Source organism: Centruroides sculpturatus, unplaced genomic scaffold (assembly GCF_000671375.1).
Source record: "Centruroides sculpturatus isolate CEXI.00-Female unplaced genomic scaffold, Cexi_2.0 scaffold887, whole genome shotgun sequence".
NCBI classification, from domain to species: Eukaryota; Metazoa; Arthropoda; class Arachnida; order Scorpiones; family Buthidae; genus Centruroides; species Centruroides sculpturatus.
Genome location: NW_019385057.1, coordinates 204,729 through 228,927, shown reverse-complemented (window position 1 = coordinate 228,927; position 24,199 = coordinate 204,729). Strand labels below are relative to the sequence as shown.

Genomic DNA, 24,199 nt, shown 5'->3' with positions numbered 1-24,199 from the left:
GTGTTTATTAAAATAAAAAAATAATTTTGATTTTTTTTCTGTAAAAAACTACAAAATTATTTTTCAAATGTTTGAAGTTTGCTAAAATTAAAATCAAACTTTATTTTTTATAGTTTTAATTATCTTATATTTATTATACAAAAAAAATAAACTTTTTAAAAATGTGATTGAAAGACAAATTATAAAATCCAATACTGTACAGTACAGCCTCGAAAACTCGGCCACACCCTGGCAGGGCAAAAAAATCCTTAGTTAATTAATTTTCATTATAGACAGCTTTATGCCTCATAAAGTATTTTTCTAAGGTCTGTCTTATCAGGTAAATTACTGTACACTGTGTATTCATTAATTTTCATTTTCATGTAGTAAAGGCTCTATGCCTTCATAAAGGACGTACTTTTCCTTTAAGGGTATTTGGGCAGTTTATTCTCTGTTGTATTCTCAAGCAAACAATACATACAAGTACAGTACAATATTTTCTGAGGAAACACGCATACTTATCCTTTTTTAACCCCATTCCCGAAAACCCGGCATTTTCACAAACTCGGCCACCCTTCGGTCCACATTAGGCCGAGTTTTCGAGGTTCTACTGTAATAAAATTATTACCATAAAGCAGTTTTTGTTCTTCCGATTTTAAGGCCGTTAATTCATTTTTACATTTTTGGCGTCTTAGACATTTATTTTCGTCAAAGCAGACAAAATCCGCGCAAAATTCTTCCACTCGGTGGCATAACTTTTCTCTTTCGACGGCCAATTCTTCTTCTACCACATTCTAAAGGAAATGACANATCCTGCTTTTTTTTGCCTTTTAAATTTAAAAAATAATGTTTGTTTATTTTGATTAGTAAATTATATAATAATGATAATAATTAAATTATTGTCCTTATTATATATTTATAAGATTGCTGATTTGGAAAATTTGCATTATAAAAGATTATGTTTGCACTAACTGGAGAGCTAGGGAGAAAGTTAAAACTGTATTGTCATTGTACTTTTATTTTCTAGAAAGTAGCATCTTTACAAAAAAATAATATTGATAGACTAACTCTCATCACTAAGAAGTTGATCATGATCCAAGCCCACAAGTTACAGCATTGTGATTTAGAATTTATCTGCTACTAAGTTATGCCAAAAAGTTCCACTTTACTTAGATTATATTATGCAACTGGTTCCCAAAAAGTCTTCCTTTATTTGTGTTAGGTTTCCTGCTTGCATTAGTATTTTTACATAGCAAACTGTTCCAAGATTTAATCTCCACTTAAAATACGTTTTCATTTTATAGAGGGCCCATTTTACACAGGTTATACATATTTCAATTATTTTAAAGTTTAAAATAACTGAAATATGTATACAATTGACCCCCCTATAACATTGTTGATAATTCCGTGTTATATGAATTCCATATTGTACGAGTCACTTAGATTTTACAAATATGTGTGCCGGGCTGTGAACGGCTTACATATTTGTAAAATCTAAGTGACTCGTACAACATGGAATTCATATAACACTGAATTATCAACAGTGTTATAGGGGGGTCGACTGTATATATATCAGCAGAAATCCAGACCACTATATATGAATTCTCATATAACTGAAATTTTTTTTCTGTAAAAAATAACTATACTTTTTATTTTTGCCTGGCAAATGGTTTCATTCATAAAACAAAGTTAAAAATTAAAATTCATTATGTATTAAAAAATGATGATTTAAATATATATTTTAAGCTTTTAATTAACATCTATTAACAATGCTATTAAAACAATACAATTTATAAGTTTTGGATTCTGAATTATTTTCTCAATATTATATCATAAAATATAAAAACAACATATATAAAATATTTTAATAAGTAGCAGAGAAGAGAAATAAAATTTGTAATTATTGTAAAAATGAAATTTTATTATATAAATACATATTGAAAACTGTCTGACAAATATTTCTGTAATTTTATACAAAATTAAAACAAAATAAAGAAAATAATACCCGTTTAAATTAAATGCATTAAACTGATAAACAGGATTGCAAATATAAAATAACTTAATGCCTAAATTGATATCAGATGTCACTACATTTGTTTTGAATTTTAGAATATGTTTAACAGATAAAGTATAAACATGAATACTGTTTTCAATAATTTTGTAATAATTTTACTCAATAAAATATTTTCTATATTCTATGTACTGGTATAATACTTTACAGATCCTTGTATTTCTAATATACTTAAGTTTAATTTAATGTTCCATGTTAATATTGACTATTATATTATTTCTGACCAATAATAATGTAGTTCATCAATAAAAAATGACTGCTGAAATCTTGAATGGTTTATGAAGTTATTTTTTATTGATAAACTTATTCACAATCTGATGTATGTCTTGTTTCACTACAACTATAATAATTTATATACTTTTTTTCTTTAACTTTAAATAAAAACAAATAAGCATTATTATGAAACTTTCATTAACTTTTTGGTTTTATCTAAATATCATAAAATGCAACATTATATGACATAATGAAATCATAATCTAAACACACAAATTTTAGTAATTTTGCTCAAAAATTGCCCAGTTACATTCAGATTAATTATATAATTTGGTGATTTCGATTAGAATTAGTTATATTATCATCTGTTGATTATGTTAAAAATTAATTTATTTCATATTTAGTTAATTATAGATAATTCTGAAAAATATTAACCTGAATTCAAATATGCAATTCTATCTATTTATAGTGTACAGGTGTGCTGAGAGTTATATTATTCAGATGTAAAAATAAAATATCTTCAGGCATAAATCACTATTATTATTATTATATACAAGTTTAAACTAATATATATCTGGAAAAACTCTGGCTTGGAATCTACGTGGTATAACTGGCAACATATTTGCATGTTACACAAGAGTTATGATTGAAATTCCATTCTACAGTTATGCTGTTTCAGATGTATCCAAATTTAATTATTTCCAATTTACTACTTATTAATATAATTATATAGACACAGATGGCATTATGCCTGTTTCGGATCAAATATGAAATTACTAATTAAATCAATTGGCTTCTAATACTAGTGCCAAAAAATCTCAGAGTTAATGCTACGTACAACATATCAAAAGTTATTTTTGGCAGATTTTTGTGACAGTAATCAATACATAAAACTAACATATTAGTGGAAGATTGTATAACGAACTAATATTTTATTTCAGTGACAAAATTCTCATCTATGAAATGAATAATTACTAAACTTTGTATATTCTTTTAGTATAATATTTTTAAATAGTTAATCTTCAACAATAAACTTTTATCAGCTAAACAACATATGTAATAAAAATATTTTTTTTACAATACAAGATTATATTTATAGAGTAACATAAAAAATACTTGTGTGTGTTGACTACAAACATTTGAATAGCAACTAATTTTATATAATAATGTATACTTTTATTTAAATATTTCAATCATTTATTTACATCCTCTGATTTTTCTGTGACATTTTCTGAAGAATTATTTTGCTTACTATGTTGATCTAGAATTCGATTCAGTTCTGTTAAGTGATGAGACAATGTAGTAATCATCTGAGTAGAACTTAACATTAAAGTATTACATATCTGACTCTGCATAATCTCTAAAGATGGAAGAGTGCTGTAATTTAAAAGTTCTTCACGACTTAAGAAATGATTATCGATGATTCCAGCTAAAATAAAAAATATAAAAGACAAGTTACAAATAATTGAAATATAATGAAATTTGTAGATTTTATATCTTAAAATTTTATCATTTTAAATATTAAATACTTAAATATTTATAAATAAATGGTTCAATTTTATTAATTTTTATAATCAATAGCAGCTGTTAAAAATTTTTTATTTTGAAACATTTTTAATCTTTAGTAACTAGTTCATAAGTAGCATTTACTAGCTCATTTACATCAACATATATAAATATAATAATATGCAAATTTAAACAATTTTTATAACTAATTTTGGAGCATAATCATTCAATTTATTATTATTCAATTTAAAAATGTTTAAACTCTAAATACAGTCAATTCTACTTATTGTAATCACAGAAATCATCATCAGTTGGTTCACCTTATTATGTTCTTTTTTCATGTTGTCAGCCTCAACATGTTGTTGAAATGATTTTTCAAAAAAAAAAAAAAAAAAAAAATAGATATTTACAGTAGAGCGTCATTTATCTGAAAGAATTCCAGTCGGCAAATTTAAATTTTTGCCAGTGCTGTGGCGCTGCAATATTTGGCTATGTCTGGGCTACTCAAATATTTTACGGTTTTGATACTAAATTAACTTCTGAAGTATAATTTTTTATTGTTTAATTTTTCAATATATTTATTTTGTTTGTATAAAATAAAAAATCATTTTTAACGATACAATAGTCTTTGTTAGGCTTAACATGGACAAAAATTCAACACAAAGCGACACGCAACGGAGAAAAATTTCAACATGCGATAGGTTAATATATTTTTTCATACATAATCAGTTATCCGAAATATCGATTTTCCGAACAACCCCAGTCCCCAAATGATTCGGATAAATAATGCTCTACTGTAATTAGTATCTTAACATTTAGTTTTTTTTGTATTTTTAGTGACAAACATTTAGATTTAAAAAAAAATCTATTCATTTTAGTACAGGTAACTAATAGAATTTATAAGAACATGTTTTAGTGTTTATAAATTTTTTTATATATATTAGCTGGATGTATTTATGATTAATTTTATCATTATTCAAATTTCTCAACAGCCAGAATTGTTGTCAGAAGATATTAAATTTTTACAACTTAAATTTTTAAGTTATTTGAAATATTTTTAGAATCAATAGTGTATTTAACAAAACCAAAACTAGAATAATTCTAGTTTGTATAGAAACAATATCTTAAATATTAACAGTAAAAATATAATTGTTTTTATGAAAGAATTTACACTCTTAAGATGAGTCTGCAAGGCTTAAATAAGTGCTTGGGTTTTAATGTTTGGAAGATTTACTCTAGTAAAGCATGACTTCTTGTTACTTTGATTTTCAGAGTAACTTTGAAAATTTTCAAATTAGTTCATTAGCATTTTCTCTCAACACATGCAAAACAAATTATTAGTATGTGAAATTAATATGAAACTAGAGCAGAATATAGACCAATGCCTATAAAATTTTCATGATCTTTCTAATGGAACATACTACAGGAATTTTCCAACACTTGATGGTCCACACCTCTTTTAATCCAGATAGAATTATGATAGGGCATTTAAAATTCTTAATATTGCCAAACTAGTTTACTGCATTTTGCTGAATTGCCACACATGTATGTGTTGACTTGGATTGTCTACAATGTAATTGTTAGTGATTTCTCTCTTTTCTGTGACTTCTAGTTCATTTTATTTAGAAGTCATATCTAAGATTAATGTCAGAAAGATGTTAGTTGTATAAAATGTAAATATCAATCCATATTTAATATATGCAAATTCAAGTTTCTAGCAGTCCACAAATGCTTTAGAAACATGGAAATTATATAATTAGTGATCCAGAATATAATATTGAGTTATAAATATGTGACCTTGGTTGGTCTGGCAAAGCTGTTAATCCAGCAAGGTTTTAGAACAAAGTGTGTCAGAAAATTGGAGGTCAACCTGTTTATGCAAGTATAACAAGATTCATTAATGTTTTAAACAAATATACAAGGTTAAAGATTGCCATTGAACAGATTAACATTAGACTATTATTGTTTACATTTCTAAAACTTTCTAGATAAAATTCAATTCAATTTTGTGTATATAATAATTAGCAATAGAGGAAATTATATATATTATTATATCAGAAAAATATATACAGTATATATATATAATCATAGTTAAAGAGCTTTGAGAAACTATTACAAATTTATGATAAAATATAAATAACTCTAGACACCAAATACCAATACAAAAAGCTGTCACATAACTGTCTATCAGTGTTATGAAAAAAAAGTTGTTTTGCAAGTACTTTTGACAGTATATAACTGTCCTCTTCAGGCAATATCATTCATAGAGAATTCAAATGTTCAGTTCTCTATAAATGAAAATAGACAGTTGTAAGACTTAGCTTTTTGTACAAGTTTGTGATGTATTAATATAAGTTGTTCTAAATCTTATATTTTTGAAATCCAACAGGGAATCATAAAATTATATAATCTGGAAAATATTTACATTTGTTAACCTGTCCCGTAATCTTCCCAAAATATCTCAGATCGAAACATAAATGACCTTGACCGGTGGATCCGACATATCTCTTTTGTGCATCGGAACATTTTTGACACTAGATGTTGCAAGTTGTTATAATTTTTATATTAAAACTAACTTTTAAAATATAATTATTTTTGTTTTTACATTTTTTAATATGTCTATTTTGGTTGTGCGAAATAAAAAATAATTTTGACAAAACAATAGCCACAATTATTTTTTCTAAAACATGTAATTTTCATTAAGCTTAACATCAACAAAAATTCAACATGAAGGAACATGCATCAGAGAAAAATTTCAACATGGAATAGGTTAATAAAAAATAAATCATTGTATTCAAGGTATCCCAGGAGGAAAGATCACTATTCCAGGAGGTATAATGATAGGTTATTTTAATCAAAAAGTTAATGTAAGCTTGTGCTCTATCCCAAATTGTTTCCAAAATAGAGCTGAAATCAGTTATTACTATTTTCTTTCCTTCTCATTATTCTGTGGTGTCATTTGAGGTGTCAGTTGTCAGTTAACTGTTGTGACTATAAAAATGAATCAATGTGAAGGTTGTCTGTTCTGAGTGTAGAAGTGTTTGCTAAAAATGCCAAATAAAGTCTCACTAAAAGTCGAATGAGTAGATTTACTTCTGTAATGGTAGTACTCTTGCTTTTGTTGAAAAATACTATTGGCACTTCCTACATGTCAAATTCTGTATCATAGGATGTTTTCCATAGTTTTCACCCCATTCATGAAACACCATTTATTCAGATGAAACATGAGCACTGGGAAGTGCTCATGTTTCATATGAATAAGAATATCAACAAGATGTGCAGGAACAGGAACACATTCTTGACAAGATTTAGCATAGTCTAACATTTAAAGATTTTCTGCACATCTCAGTGTTTCATGAACATGTGTATGCTAAACCCTACATAGAGGTTGCATCCATTACATTTGGAAAATCTTCAAAATGGGACACTGGAATTTTGTCACTGGTTAAATGCTAATCATGAAATGCTTCTAGCAATTTATTTATTTACTGATAAAGCCACTTTTATCCAGAATGGAATCAACAACAGCAACACTCATCAATGGTCCCATAAGAATCCAATTGATACAGTGAAAACAAATTTTCAAGTTTCTTTCTTTGTCAATGTATAGATAGTGTGATATAATTAATGACATATTGATAGGTTCCATTATTTTAGAACATTGACTAACAAGATACAATTAACTTCAGTTTTGCAAAATATATTAGGTACACAAGTAGAGGACATTGGTCCTTTGGTCACACTGTGTGCGATGTACTTTCAGTATGATAGGACCCCTCCACATACTCGTGAAGAACCATCTCTCCATATTTTCCCTAATTGGTGGGATTGGTCATGGTGGTGCAACTGACTGCCACCAAGATCTCTAGATCTAACCCATCAGATTTTTGTTTATGGAGTTGAATAGAGAGTAAAGTGTACCAAAGAAAGGTTGATACACAAAGGAACAAGCAGATACACTCAGACAAACAACATAACATGTTCGCATGAGAATAGAAAAATGCATTGAAGTTGACAGTGAAGTTTTTGAAAATTTATTATAAACTGTTGGAAATTTGTCACTTGAAAAATAAATATTTGCCTCTATCATAGAAACCATTCAGAATAAAGCACATGTTTATATGAACTTTTTTGTTTAAAATAAATTATCCTTTCACATTCCAGAATATTGTTCTTTTCTCTTGGGATAACCTGTATAAAAATGAACTTTGTTTTAAAAATGATAAAACTTTTTATTTTAAGAATTAAAAATATTCATTTTGGAACTTGCATGTTTGACCATTATGTTAAATTTTAAATTTTATTCTAATATGTTCATTTTGTTTTTGTTCTTTTTTGAGCAACTGATAAAGATACGTCAATTTGGGTCAAAAATATTTTTGTTTTCATTAAAACTACAGACGAAATTTAGTAAGATGTTCATTTTTTTTAATTAAAATTATATATATATAAAGTTTAATAAAAACTTTCAATAGAAATAATACTTTCATACTTACCTAATAAAATATACTGAGGCATTTTTTTTGAAAGTTTTAATAATCTTGACACATTTGGTTCAGGACTAAATAAATATGCTGAATATGACTGAACAAGACATAATGCAGCTTCATAAATAGTGCCTTGTAGAGCTAATTTCATGACAGAATTATTATAATGTCGTAAATACATACCCTATAATTCAAGAATGTTAAATTAATATTTTGAAATATAATAATATACGAAATACCAATAAAAATTATTTCAGTTTAAAATTATTAAAATTTCTATAATTTTAATTCTTTTTGATATTTATTCTAAAGAATTTAATTTAATAATATCAAAATCAATATTTTTACCTATAAGAACTTAGTCAATAATGAGACAAACCTTTCCAAGTTAGTTATACTGACCATTTTTAACTGTAGAATTTTTGTAATGAATAATATATTTTTAAATTGTTGAAATATATTATTATTCATTACTAAATTTTATTTTATATCAAAATATAATTATTTTAACACTGATTTTTTATTGTGATGTAAAATACTTACTTAAACAAATAAAAATTACATGTTCATAATATACAATTTTGTTCTATGCACAGAAAGCTACAACTTTTATAAATAAATCATAAGAACGAAAATGAATTTCGAATATGTGTTAACGGATGTTCCAAGATTGTAGAACCTGAAGAAGGCCATTAAAAATAGCCGAAAGCACTTGTTCTCTTATCTAATCAATTAAAGAAGTTGCTAGAAAAAGAGTGAAAGACTTTTGTGAAACTTATTTATACAATTTTGTTACATTTTTTAGTGTAAACAGATGTCTCTCTTTAGTGCCTGTTAATACTTGATTGCTTCTTGTTCTTTCTACATTCATTGGGGAATATGCACAAAATTGCTGTGTCATACAGGAACACACATGTGGCAAATAGAATAGACTTTATTATTTAACATAGAGTGGTGGAAATGCATTTTGGGCTGTTTGCTCCTCTTCAGTCCTTTTTTGTATAGCTGAGAGGTGTAAACCTTTGTGAGACCCGAAAGGCCCATGGGTCTTTATAGTGATTTTATTAATTATGTTAAATATTGTCACCAAATATTACTTCATTTTTGGTGAGAAAAATACTGTTTTAACGTGGGAAAAGGCAGATAACAGATGTTACTTCCTTTCACTGAAGTTAGTACATCCTCTGACTTTCCCTTATCTGGTTAAAATCCCGCTCAGATGGGAAATGGTTACCCCTCATTCATTCCCCTTTCATCCATTCTCATGAAAGAGTTACTGGCCGGTGATTGGTCAAAATTCAGAAGATATACAGGGAATTTGTCAGAATTCGGGGAGTTCAGCGACAGTTCTGGAAGCGTCCAAACTCCATACGTTTTCCTCCGAATGACCAACGTCCTTAGACGAGTCACATATAGAATAATTCCAGAGTTAGCACTTAGAAACCATACTTGGATTTTGTGCACATATTGATCTCCCATACGAAGAAGTAAATGAACTTTATCTCCAAAGTGTCCCTTGCATACAGAGAAGAAGACGAACGACAACTAAACAGGTCGTATGTTTTATAACGATTTTGTGAGCTCTCTCTCGATCGCGAATAGGGTATAATATAAGCTTAGCTATCTCTCGATTTGTACATTATTCGTAGTAGTTCTATCTCTTGTTCATTAAGAATTTTGTATGAGTTTTATTTTCCTGTTTTATTAAATTTATTATTTCGTTTTAATTAAAATGTCTCCTAATTGTGTGACCGAATCAGATCGCATACGCGTGTTTGTCCGCGGATCGATAAATTGACAAACTGGTGTCGGGACCCTGACATAGGAAGAAGGTGAATTCGCCCCCACCAACTTCCGCTCTAAATTATAATCTAACAGTAAAGCCCTCCACACTCGTTTCCCTACGTTTGGGAAAGGCCGTTCTTTGGACGACCGAGAACTGGTCTTACCGACTAGTGCCCGTAAGTGGCGTAGACTAAGATCTACGTCCAGGCTAATCTCACACCTTTTGGTTTGGTTTGTTCATTTCGCAGTTTAGTATTTTTTTGTAATATTTCTACAATGTTAGCAAGTTTTATCTTTAACTTTACATAGTTTCACTTGTTTTTGTTCTTTCTTGTTTTTGGTTTTAATTCTACACCTTTTTATCCAAGCCACAAATATTGTTTCAGAATTTATAATTGTACAAAAAAAGTCTGGAGAGGGGCAAACAGCCCAAATGCATTTCCACTACTCTGTACAGAAATAATATGTGTTAAATAATAAAGTCTATTCTCTTTGCCACGTGTGTTCCTATATGGTAAGTTCAACATGGCAATTTTGTGCATTTACCCAATGATGTCTTTCCACTTATTAATACTACAAAAGATATGCATATGTTTTCTGTCAAAAAAAAGTTCTTACGATATTAATGCTCTATAAAATTCTTGCTATTTTTCATATTCTTCAAAAAGAGAACTCAACTCTTTTTCAATCAATCTTCTGTTTCTAACAACAGACAACTCTCAAATTAACAGGCATAGAAACTTATTTGGTTTCATTCTCCATGATTAAAATCATTTGATATCTTGTTATGCAGATTATTTAATTAGTTTCTACATTTCTTATCATCTTAAGAATAATGATATGGATCAGCATTAAATAGATTTATTTGAAATTATGTAGGCTGTTTTTTTTCAACCTCTGATGGTCCATAAAACAAAGACAAGTGTAAATGACAAAATGAATTTACTACCAAAAGTTAGGTAAAAACATGATTACTTTTCAACATAATCACCATAAAGATTGAGGCATTTGTCATATCTGTGGACAAGCTTTGCAATCCTCTCTTCATAGAATGTTGCCACCAGTGACTTGAGATGGGCCTTAGCATTGTTTTGAAGATCATCATTAGTCTTGAACCTCTGCCCTCCTGGACATGTTTTCAGTTCAGAAAAGAGGAGGAAGTTTTCACACATTAAAGGTATGAAGACTTCCATCTTTCAGACTTCCACCCAGCTTGGAACTTTTTAAACACCCAGTGTATAGCCCTGATTTAGTGCCAAGCGACTGCCACCTCTTTCCTGAACTGAAAACATAGCTAGGAGGGCAGAGGTTTGAGACTAATGACGATCTTCATTAAATGTTAAGGCCCATCTCAAGTCACTGGCAGCAACATTCTATGACAAGAGGATGGAAAAGCTCATCCACAGATATGACAAATTCCTCGATCTTCATGGTGATTATGTTGAAAAGTAATCACGTTTGTACCTAGCTTTTGGTAATAAATCCATTTTGTTATTTACACTTGTTTTTGTTTTATAGACCATCGGAGGTTGAAAAAAACTGCCCTAGTATATATAGAGATAATATTAATATACTTGTACAATACAACTAATTTAAAGGAAAAAAAGAAAAAAGAAAGAAATTGAAACAATAAAACAATATGGTAAGTGATCATATTATAACTACTGATGAATCACACTATGTAAATGATATACTAATTATACAGAAATCACAACCAGATATTAGTAACATTCTGAAAATACAACAAAAATCCATACGAGCTCACGCTAAAATTAGATCAGCAGGATAGAGAAGCCCACTTCTTGGACGTTAGAATAGTAGTACACAATAATAAGATGTAAACTTCTATATTCTGCAAATCTTCATATACCATTTTTTTTTATTCATGCCACATCCTGTGACCCAACTCAGTACAAGATTGAAGCATTCAGATCATTAGTGTAGAGAGCTTTCTTTCAGTGTTTTTGTTAAATTTTCATCATTTAAAGTAGTTTTCAATATTCATTTACATGATTTGTTTTAACTTCTACATTTAGAATGACCTTAGGTTAAAATATATAATGCCATAATCAAAACTATCTTTTACAGCAACTCGTAGACTGGATCAAACTTTTAGAAATGGGCTTTAACCAGTGAAAAGCAAACTTAATTTAGTTAGATATAATTATTATGATATTTTTAAGCAGTATGGGATGATAACATCTTAGTTTTACTAAACAGGTTTATGCCAATATTTTCTTACTGTGTAATATTTTAATCAAAATGCCTTGGCTAATCACATACTTCATAGAATATACTATATATATAATCAAATTTCACTATGTATAACAACATATGATATATTATAACAAATAAATAGTCTCAAAATATCACTATTTGTCTGTAATACATGATATTTATACCTGTTTAAATAACATATTACTAATAATTCTTTTTTCTTCATCTGTAAGTGAATTATGGTGAAAAAAACAAACCATACGAGACGCATTCCATTCGTTCATTGCCTGTTTTGCAAGCAACTGTTCGTAAGGATGAATCTGAAAATACATACGAAAATTTCAATGTGGTATACGTTTTAATTCATTAAATTTAATTACTATTGTAAGAAAATGCTAGTGAAATGTTAGAAGAATTCCTAAATTTTAACTAATACAGATAATAAATCTTCTCATATATGGATATATGAGATTATAAAATAATTGAAATTTAACAACTTACAAATTTTTCTTCCTCTATTTTAGCTCGAGAACAACGTTGAAAGTCAGGTGTTTCATCCTTTCTATATATTGGTTTACAAACTTCCAACATGCATTTTCTAACAAAATGAGGTTCTCGTGGATTTCTAGATTTTATTCTTCGATATCTTACAGGAATTACATTGATATTGCAAGCATAATAACATTCTGAAAATTTAACATTCTATTAGCACCTAACATGTAAAATATAAATAACGTTTTAAATTTTAATGTAGTTAGCCTATGTCATGATTTAAAATTGCATTAGTTGTTAATAAATACAACAAAATTATTTGCAAGATTATATTTAGTAAAGTTAATATAAACAATTATCATATTAAAGAATTTTTGGATTCTTTTGTTTGGGAAATAACTAGGAAATTTTACAGTTGATTGTCATCATCAAACACTAATTAATATGAAATAATCTCAATATCTTTTAATAATACTCTAATTGCTTCATTCTAGAAATTTATCTTATATAGATATATATATATAAGATATATAAAAATACAATTAAAATTTAAGATTAAAATTGTCACAAACATTTTTTTTGTGGGGGAAAAAAATAGAAATGGCATAGGAATTGCTGAATTGCCACAAAATGTTTGAATAAGTGGGCAGTCTCTTGGGCAAGTGAGCACAGCAAGTGGAGAAAAACATCTCTAGTAAATCAATAATACGTGGGTCGTTCAATAAGTCCTTAGAAAATCCAATAGATGGCGCTCATAGCCTCAAAAATGGCACGTTTTTTGTAAGCGTGATGTCTCACTAGACAGTTGTGAAAATCTCAGTCATATCCATCATATGGTTTAATTTTTATTCTCAATTGAAGCAAGAAACTTTTGTTTATTTAGAAAAATGGAAAAAAGTGAGTTTCGAGCGGTGATTAAACACTTATATTTAAAAGGCTTAACACCAAAAGAGATCAAAGCTGAGTTGGATGAAGTTCATGGCACATCTGCTCCTGTGTTTGCAACTGTTTACAATTGGGTTAATGAGTTCAAACGTGGTCGTACATCCACAAAAGATGAACATCGTTCGGGACGTCCAGTGGAAGTGACTACTCCCGAAATGATTGACAAAATCCACGATATGGTTTTGAGTGATCGACGAATCAAAGTGCGTGAAATAGTTGAGGCCACAGGCATATCACAAGGTACAGTGTTTTCAATTTTGCATGAAAAATTGGGTGTGAAAAAAATCTCGGCAAGATGGGTGCCGCGTTTGCTCTCAGTGGAGAATAAACGTAATCGTGTGGTCGACTCTGAGGCAATTTTGGCACTTTTTCGTCGCAATCCTGACGAGTTTCTGCGTTGATACATAACTGTGGACGAAACATGGATACACTATTATACTCCAGAGACCAAAGAACAGTCAAAACAGTGGGTTTTTGAAGGCGAAAGGGCTCCAAAGAAGGCGAAGACAGTGAAATCGGCCGGGAAGGTGATGGCCACGGTTTTTTGGGATACACGCGAAATCATCTAAACCGATTACTTGGAAAAAGGAAAAACAATAACTGGAGAGTATTATGCATCATTATTGCACCGGTTGAGCGAAGAAATCAAGGAAAAACGTCCTCATTTGAAAAAGAAAAAGATCCTCTTCCATCAAGACAATGCACGGGTGCACACCTGTGCAGTTTCAATGGCCAAAATCACGGAATTAAAGTTTGAATTATTACCACATCCACCGTATTCACCGGATTTGGCCCCCAGTGACTTTTTTTTATTTCCAAATTTAAAAAAATGGCTTGGTGGACAACGATTCACGTCAAACGAGATGGTCATTGCCCAAACAAATGCCTATTTTGAGGACCTTCCGAAATCTTACTTTTTAGATGGCTTAAAAAAGTTGGAGAAACGCTTGGAAAAGTGTATAGAGCTTAAAGGAGATTATGTTGAAAAATAAAAAAAAAATCTACCTAAAATAATTTGTTTTTCTATCTTTTTCTAAGGACTTATTGAACGACCCTCGTATGATTTCAACAGTGTTCTTCAGTCTAATAATGCATTATTTCTAAGGGAAATATTGAAATATCGGCAATGTATTCTTCATTGCACTTGGCTGGATAGTATAATAATTACTTTGTAAAATAATAAATTTTAGTTATTTTATCACCATATAATACAATATGAAAGAAATGAATGGATCTAGCTAACATATAACTGAACATAGTAACTGAATACCGTAAGTGGTTAGATGTTAGAAGTTAATCAGTAATGTACTTCTCAATATCCAGTGTGGAAGCTGATGAATACGTAGATTTAGTATATTTTAAAGGAAGATAATATAATTTTGGCCCCATCTTTAACTAATAAAATCTCACACAACATCCATTTTGAAAATATAAAACATACAAATAAAGTAGACAAATTAAAAAAATCTGGGGTAGTATATAAAATAAGTTGTGATTGTCTAAACCCAAAAAATTATATAGGTGAAACAGGTAGGCAATTAGAATTGAGAATTAAAGAACATGAAGCTGCTATAAAATTAAAATACAACAATTCCCCTTGGTTGGATCACACAAATAATAGTAATTGCAGGATTGACTGAAATAACAAAAATATTATATTATGAAAAATAAATATATAAATGCAAATTTAAAGAACATATTGAAATTTAGTGAATTTATCGAATGGCATGCAAATTAATGAACACTGGCATAATGTANGATTTACCACCCATTTCCGTATCTTTCCTTGGGAGAAAGAAAACTATAGGTGTATGATCCGACAATAAGTTCTGATGTATTAAAAATTCTGACTCACTTATATTGGTTAACCCGAAGTCAATCAAGGAGTGAGTGTCTTTATCGAATCTGGTCGGTTGCCTCCGATCAGCCAAAAGTGATAAATTTTCTGACAGACAAAAGTTTAACAAGTCACAAGTATTAGTTGAAGAATCTTTAAGTAAATCTATATTAAAATCTCCAATAATAAGTAGGTTATAATTTCTTAATTTGTTAATTTTATAATGAATTATAGAATTTACTACATCAAAAAATAAACTGTATTTTGAAGCCGGAGATCGGTAAATAACTACAATCAAAACTTTATCAATAGCAATTGTCATCACATCTATGAACTCTTTAGTAAATGTCAAATCAGGTATTACCTCATAAACCAAATCCTTATTTATAAACAAAACTATGCCTCCGTGTTGGTTTGGTTGTCTTTCAATTTTTTCCATATTGAAATTATTTATTTTAAACGGAGGGTGAGTTTCATTAGTCCACGTTTCGCAAAAAGCCAGGATACCAAAGTTACAATCATAACCAGAAATAATGTGATTGATCTCCTGATATTATCTCCTGTAATGGAAACATGATGTATGTATGAGCCTTTTTTAAAATGGTTAAATCATTGTTCTATGTTTTTGTAAACCTGTTGTTTTAATTGCAGGTATTCTGATAATGTCTTAAAGTACACAATATGGTTTTAAATACCTTACAGGTATAGTTATAAGTAAGAAGATACCACATTATTGTTATTGTAATAATGTGTAAAGTAATAATGTATATTTACTGTTTTAAGGTTTTTAATTGTACCTGTGTAATAGTGTCATTCAATACACATTAATGTGTTTTTTTGGATTATACAAAATACCATTGTTAGTCATACAATTAGAAAAGCATTGCTCTGTCTTCTCAGGTATGTAAAAGAATTTATTTATTGTCTGTAGAAATCATCTTCACGTGAAAAAATTGGTAAATTAATTTTTTGCTTTTTATGCTTTATATGTGTAGCATTTACACTGAAGAGGGACTCATATAGGCCCGAAATTCATTTGTGATTTGCAATAAAGGAGTACCTAACCTTATAGCTGAGAGAAAATCTACTGTTTTTACTAATTCGGATTAAAGAGACATATACTAAATCTAGTAATGTACTGTAATTTTGTGCATATAACCTGCACTGGAATATACCCTGCAAAAGATTCCTAGAATAGAAACAAATTCTTTACATAACATGTATCATTGTATCTAGAGTAGCCACTGAAATTAACATTGGAAAGACTGAAAGCATAGTGGCTCAACCCAATCGCCATAGGTAGTGTTTCATGATGCTCCCTTTCATATTGCATTTACACACAAATAATTAATGATTTAACTTTAATTTTTACTTATAACATTTGGTACTTTTATGTTTCTCTCCTGTGTCATGTCATGCTATGGCACATGGTATAATACATTCCTGTCATGGCTAGTTGCATTGCTTATAAAACAACACAGCTTAATTAAATTATTTCAAATAAGGAATGTAAAGTGTGGAAAAAAATAAGAAAAGAAGAATATAAAGTGTGAAAAAAGAAAGACCAAAATCTGAATTTTTATTTTGAAATTTTTAAAAAGGATTTTTTTTTTATAAATAAATAAGTAATTACCTAAAACCAGCAATAATTCTCTTCAAAACGAAAGTTTTCTTCCATTTTTAACGGTCATCATCAGGTTTCCATGCATTAGAATGCTTGTAAGAGAATGCCCATTCCAAAAATGTAAAAATTGCATGTCTTGAAAATATGCGCATGCTCATGTAGCATTGATGACGATCTAATTTACGTCAAAATATGCCCTCCATGCAGCCGCCAATGAGGTAATTACTTATTTATTTATTGAATTCTATACCACTAATATCGTGGTGCTTGTATGGATGGTTTTCAGATTTTAGTCTTGGAATATATTATTATTTTAACAAAATATTTCAAATAACCTATTGTTTCCTTTTGTTTATGCAAATAAGTCTCTTCTTTCAGCTTTTTATGTTATGCATACTGCTGAGAAGAATGACATATTTGTTATCTATTTTCAATGTAATTTTGAATGACAATGTCATTCATATTCTCCAGTAATAAGGTTTTTATTTTCTCAAAGTGTTTTGAAAAAGGTAATAAAACAAATTTATTTTTAGAACATTAACAGCCAAGACTGAGTTGCAACAAAATAATTTGTAGGTTTCATTTCTTCTAGTTTTCAGTTTTATAGGGTTGAGGAAGTATTGTAATATAAGTTTTGTATGCAAATTGTTAAATAAGCTAAGGATAGCAAACAGAATTCCATAAAATTGTCATTCTAAAAGTATTAATTTAATGTTTTAACCTAACAAAAATAGCAGAAAAATTAGTACTTGTAAATTTTTTGAATTGTTATTTGTGGTTAATTTCAAAACAAATTTTGCCGTTGGTTTTTTGAATAGCATGCTTCAAATGTAAGAAAATTAACAAAAAGGTGCAACATAAAAAAACACCTCACAAGTGGGATGCAAACATACCAGTACCAAATATTTTTTAGAATATAAATGCAAAAGCGGGAATGTAATTTTAAAAATGATCTGCAACTATCATTAAAAAAGGTATATACAAAGAACATTGGTATTGTCAGAATGTTTAAACAAAAGAAAAAAATACATGATGTGATCTCAATTTATATGATATAATGCCAAATGATTTTACAAAATAATACTGTATATAGTAATGTAGGTTCCTAATCTATATTAATATGAAGATAATAAGAACGTTGTAGTGTGCAGTTGTAGTGTAATGTAAAAATTTATATGTATATAAATTTTACCTATTTATGTATATTGCTGTATTTACTTGCCTTATTGTTGGAAACAATATTATAAATGTTCTATTTATATTAATTTTACATTCATTACACATTCTTATTATTTTTATTTTAATATAGATTAAGATCCTACATCATTATAATGCTAGCAAAGAATGCCCAGCATTGCCAAGTAACTCAGGGAGAGGGTTGAGCTGTCCTCCAACTTGCGTAGCAAAAGAACAAGTCTTATTACATGTGTAAAAATTAAAATTAACTTACTTGATATGTTGCTGTGAGGTTTAAAAAGCCACATACAAAATCAGTCTCTAACTATAGTAGTGAAAAAAAATTAGTGAACAGTGTTTTTGTATACATTATAACAGAAAATAGAAATACATTATGCAAGTAACTTTCAGTTGATTTTTAAAGAAATTTTTTTCACAGATTACAGTAGAGCATCGTTTATCCAAAAGAATTCCAGTCGGCAAATTTAAATTTTCGCTAATGCTGTGGCGCTGCAATCTTTGGCTATATCTTGGGCTATTCCAATAATATTTTTTGTTGATGTGTGTTTTTTAGCTGGCAGCACCAGTACTTTTGTGTGGTGTTTTTCTGACTATGTGTCGTGCTGAATTGAACGTTTATGATACTAGATTAAGTTCTAAAGTATAATTTTTTTTGCTTTTATATTTTTTAGTTATCCGAACAACCCCAGACCCGAATTGATTCGGATAAACGACGCTCTACTGTATCTATATGGGAAGAAAAAAACACCGTGTTCTAGTAGTATGTAATGTAGAACTTACTACCATCACAAATATTTAGAAATTGAATTAAGCCAAGATGGGAAAGATAACTGAGAGATAGGAAGCAGAATAAAAGAAAGAAAAACTTAACTAGGCTGAATGGATTGCAGTGGATTGCCAAAAGCTTAAAAAGAAAATGGAATATATGTAATATCTTAATGAGTATATAATTATATGGAGCAAAAATGTGGAGAATATCAAAAACAGATGGAATAAGACTTACTGTAGTCAAAATAATACATTGATGAGATCAAGAAGAATATTGTGCATAGACAAAATAAAAATAAAAAAAAAATGATAAAAGGAAAGTAAGACATCAGGGAAGAAATGTTTGAATACAACAGAATGGAAAAACTATGAAGATCAGAAGACAAAATGAAATTCCAGAAACCAATTTACCTCATATATGTATAATATGAGGTGTGGCTAGAAAATAATGAGACTGAAGCAGGAACTTTAAATCTTGAGAGTATACTCACTTTAATTCTGTTCCCATTCAATGTATGATCTTCTGCTTCCATACAGTGCTGCATTCGCAACTTCCACTGATCATAACAGTGCTACAGATCGTCATCTGTAAGGCTATGCAGAAGCTCCATTGTTTTTCTTGACAACAGAAACTGAATCAGAATGATGTCCCTTTCAGAGCAGACTTGACTTTAGAGATAAGGTAAAAGTCACATGGCAAGTACGGTGGATGTTCAAGTAGTGTGACTCCCTTCTTGACCAAAAACTTCTTCACTGACAGAGATAAACAGGCTGGTGTGTTGTCCTGATGGAGGATGAAACTATTTTGCCATAAGTGTCACTGTTTTCTTCAGATCCTTTCCCGCAAAGATTTCAGAACTTCTTTATAGTAATATTGGTTTACAATTTGTTCCACCTTTTGCATCTTTTCCTCGATTTTTGATGAGCTTGGCTGTCCAGAACATTCGTTGTCTTTCACATCCTCTTGGCCTTCAGAAAATCTCCTGTGCCATTTGAAAACACATGCACAAGAAAGACGTACATCTCTGTATGTTTCATATAGCAGATGCAAAGATTCAATGGCAATTTTTTCAATTTCACCAAAAATTGTAGGGTTAATACGCTGCTCCTCTTTTAAGCTGGCCATTTTTCTGACATGCGCTAACAACACATCCACTCGCAACAAGCACTCACAGCAATCTAATAGCAGCAGCAACTTGCACAAGTTGCTGCTGCTATCAAGTCAACAAAGTTGAGACTTCTTGTGCAAGTTGTTGTGCTTGTTCTAACTTGTTCAATGTCATTTATCCACCTACTCACTTCGGCCCATGTGTGACTGTTGCGCACAGGCAATCAGTCTCGTTATTTTCTTGCCACACCACATATTTGGAGAAAGATGAGATGTATTCACAAATAGAAAATTTTATAACAACATGCAATATGCTTTTGTTTTTCTGTTTTTTTGGATCCATCTGACTGCTACTTTATTCCATTTAGTTAGTAATAATTTCTGGGGAGAACACTGCAATGTATGAACAAAATTTTAAAACATTAAAACTAATGATAATACAAGTCCCTAGGCCTGCAAATGAGATCTATGACTACAAGAAAAAAATTCACAAAACTATTTTTTACATATTTTTCTAATAACGGCAAATGATTGCTGGATTACATAGAGTTATAATAACCAGTATGATTACAATTAAATTAATAGTTCTGGGAGAGAAGATCAGACAGAGATCAAGGTAGCATAACTGGAAATGTATCCACATGACAAGTAGCAGTTGTGGATTCAAGTCCTACTTCAGGCAGATTCTTTACTTCCAAAACCTTAAGCAAATACATCTACAACTGCCGTAAATTATCGGTATAAGTTTTGGATATATGATTATAGATTAGAAATGAATTTGGCACTAGAGTGAGGTGTTAGGTGATATCTTTTATCCACATGACAAGTAGCAGTTGTGGATTCAAGTCTAATCTATAATCATATATCCAAAATTTAGCCTGATCATTTATGGCAGTTGTAGGTGTATTTGCTTAAGATAACGGGTTTCAATTGATATGTATATTTATTCCAGAATCTTCTAAATTAATTATTAAAATATTAATTTAATTATAATTATTAAATTTATCAAGAGATGGCACTTAATGCCCATCTCTAGGCCAAATAACTTAATAATTAGTAGCATTGTTATAGGCAGATGTAATCCAGTAATTATTTGGCATTAAACTATTTTTTTAATTTGAAATTCGTGACCTATCAAGAATTTTGTTACCTGGAACATCTAATGTAATACAGAAGATCTCATAAATGCTGAGCATATACTCAAGAGCAATTAAAATAGCTGAGTTTATTTATTTCTATTTGGATTTTATTCTTACTAAATATAAAATATTCCTTCTGTTACCATGAAACTTTATTGATCTGTTTGACTATTTTATACATATTATGAAGTCTGATTTCTAAAGAACATGAAAAATCTTGAGAATAAATAAATTAAATCTCACTCCTTAATTAATTAAGAAAGAATATAGTGTTTCTGAATTTAAGTTGATTCACTTGCTTCATTTATATTTAAAACAAAAATCTAAGATAAAAAATACAGTGGGAGATCAGTTAGTTAACGAACATAATCCGTTCCAAGACTTTGTTCGTTATCCAAATTGTTCATTAATTGATTATTGATTTACCATAGGTTTTTATGGGAATTTGATTAATTCGTTCAGGAGACTCCAAAAAATAAAAAATATATACTTTTTTATTTTTTTGGATATTTTATTTTTATATTTTTTATTTATTACATTTATTTATATGTAATAGTAAAAATACATATACATACATATATATATATATATGCAGTCTTGCATTTTTATTAGTTGTGCTTTTCCCATTGTGGGGTTAAAGAATCTGTCCAATGTTGATTGCTTTTCTCTCTTCTTCAAGATTTTCCAGAAGTAATTAATAGCATTGTAATTTTAGATATCCCTAAGCCTATTAACCTCAACCTGGTTTGGATGCCATTCTAAGACTGTCGTTCTGACATCATCCCACTTCTTCAAAAAATGTTTAATAGCAGATATCGACATTAACTCTCTTTTTCAGAAAAAAACATATCTCGCTGAGTTTCTTGGTGTTCTTCATTCAAGAGTTCATGGCATTCTTCTGACGTCAGATCAGTTTCAGGTTCCATTATGAGCTCTTCAATGTTCTTTATTTCTCAGATGTGATTTTTGTTACTCCTTAAGCTGCTTGAGTCTTCTTGATCGTACAGTATCTTTCTTAGATAAGATTGAACTGCAACCTACTGTAGACCTGTTCAAGCCATACTGCCCAGCTACAACAAACATCAGACATCTGCCACTCTATCTTTGCTGTTATATTCTCACCTTTTGAAAATAAAAACCAACACAAAACTTAATGAGTGCCCGCCCGACAGTCTCACGAATACTATAAAAGAACTGTTTCTGTCAGAAAAATAAAAGGCTGGAATTACAAGGGAGAGTTTCAAAGTTCAGAGGAATACTATCGGTATATACTGAACTGAGCGTTGATGTCGACATCTCCCGCGCCAAAAAGTTTCAAATTGTTGTCCAAAGACAAGGGAAGACCAATCGGTATTCATTATTTTACATCACTTCATCTTCTGTTTGTTCTGTGAGGTGTTCGTTATCCAATCATGTGTTTGTTGTCCAAACATAAAAATCTTATTGCAAAAGTGTTCATTATCTGATTTGTTCATTAACTGATCACCCATTGTATATCATCAAGCTTTCTTTGAGAAGTCTACAAGAGCATTCTCCTAATCTTAATATCTTAATTTTAAAAAGAAAAACTTTGCAATTATGTCACTAAACAATAAAATATTCTTAAAGTACATATGTTTTTAGATTTTTCAAATTACTTTTTTCTACAAAAAATTTTCATACCTTCCAAAATTTGAGTGTCATTAGACAATATTTGAATGTTTTTATGGCTATTTATTATGTAAATGTCTACTAGAACATATTGTACTAGTAGGACTCATTATACTGGCATCTGGGTTCTGCAAATTTAAGAAACTTGTTCAAAAAAAACAATCTATTTTTCACAGGCAAAACAGGTGAAAAATAAAGACTGTTTTTAGTGAATAGATTTCTTAAATTTGCAGTTCCTGGACACCAGTATAATAAGTCCTACTAACACGATATGTCCTAGTAGTCATGGATAATAAATAATAATAAATTGTATAAATAAAGACACAAAGGCATATGAATTAGTTTTTATGGCTAATTCAACAACTGTCACTCTGAAACATCTTTAAAAGATAATAATAAAAGAAACAGGCATTAATAAATTTCTATTCTCAAATATTTTCTTATGATAGTTAATGTTTTGGATGGCATGCAATATAAGGTTCACAGGACATTTTTGCAAAGATGTAAGTTTCTAAACCTTCTACATCCATAGTGCATTTGAAAATTACTCAGTGGGAACTTGGAAAAAATAAGCTGTCCTTTCTCCTCCACCAGATGCGAGAGCTGGCTTGTGATAATCTAAATGATGATTTTTGAAAAATCTTTGGCTACACAGTATTTAGGAAGGACTATATTACATCACCAAATGATAGAAACAAGAAATAAACAGAAAAACTGCTTTTCCATAGAGAAAGTTCATTCAATTCATGACAATGACCTGTCACCTATGTTACAGTTTATGACGTTTGTGGAAGCTGTATAAATTATGCAGAACAAATAACAGCAAACAGAGTAATGTATAATGCAATAACAGCAGGCATTTTCTTAAATGCATATCTTAAACATGTGCCAGCAAGAATAAGACTATTTTTAGGATATTTGGTTAAAGTATACCTAGGTAACCTCAATGACTGTGCTTCGGTTAGGTTAGGTATATCTAACCTAACCTAACCAAAGCACAGTCATTGAGGTTACCTAGGTTTAGATATTTGAACTCAGAGGACCGAGACAAGTTTAATCCTACTTTTGGACCGGAGACCAAAAATAATAAAGTTATCATACTTTTTACTGGCAATTGTGCGATGATTGGGAGTCACGACGCTCTTTCCGCTAAGCCTATCGCGTGTTTAACAGGCAATCTG

At 29.6% G+C, this 24,199-nt stretch overlaps 1 protein-coding gene across 1 annotated transcript in view; it reads right to left on the bottom strand.

Moving 5' to 3' along the window:
- Positions 1 to 1,957: 1,957 nt before the first annotated feature.
- LOC111634042 (39S ribosomal protein L10, mitochondrial-like) overlaps positions 1,958 to 24,199 on the bottom strand; it is a 26,828-nt gene continuing 4,586 nt past the window's right edge. Inside the window, exons 3-6 of the mRNA XM_023378723.1 lie at positions 12,760 to 12,944; positions 12,444 to 12,578; positions 8,266 to 8,440; positions 1,958 to 3,692 (exon numbers count right to left, since the gene is read on the bottom strand). Coding sequence (XP_023234491.1) covers positions 3,457 to 3,692; positions 8,266 to 8,440; positions 12,444 to 12,578; positions 12,760 to 12,944 — 731 coding nt within the window. The 3' untranslated portion in view covers positions 1,958 to 3,456. The remainder of the gene's footprint in view (positions 3,693 to 8,265; positions 8,441 to 12,443; positions 12,579 to 12,759; positions 12,945 to 24,199) is intronic.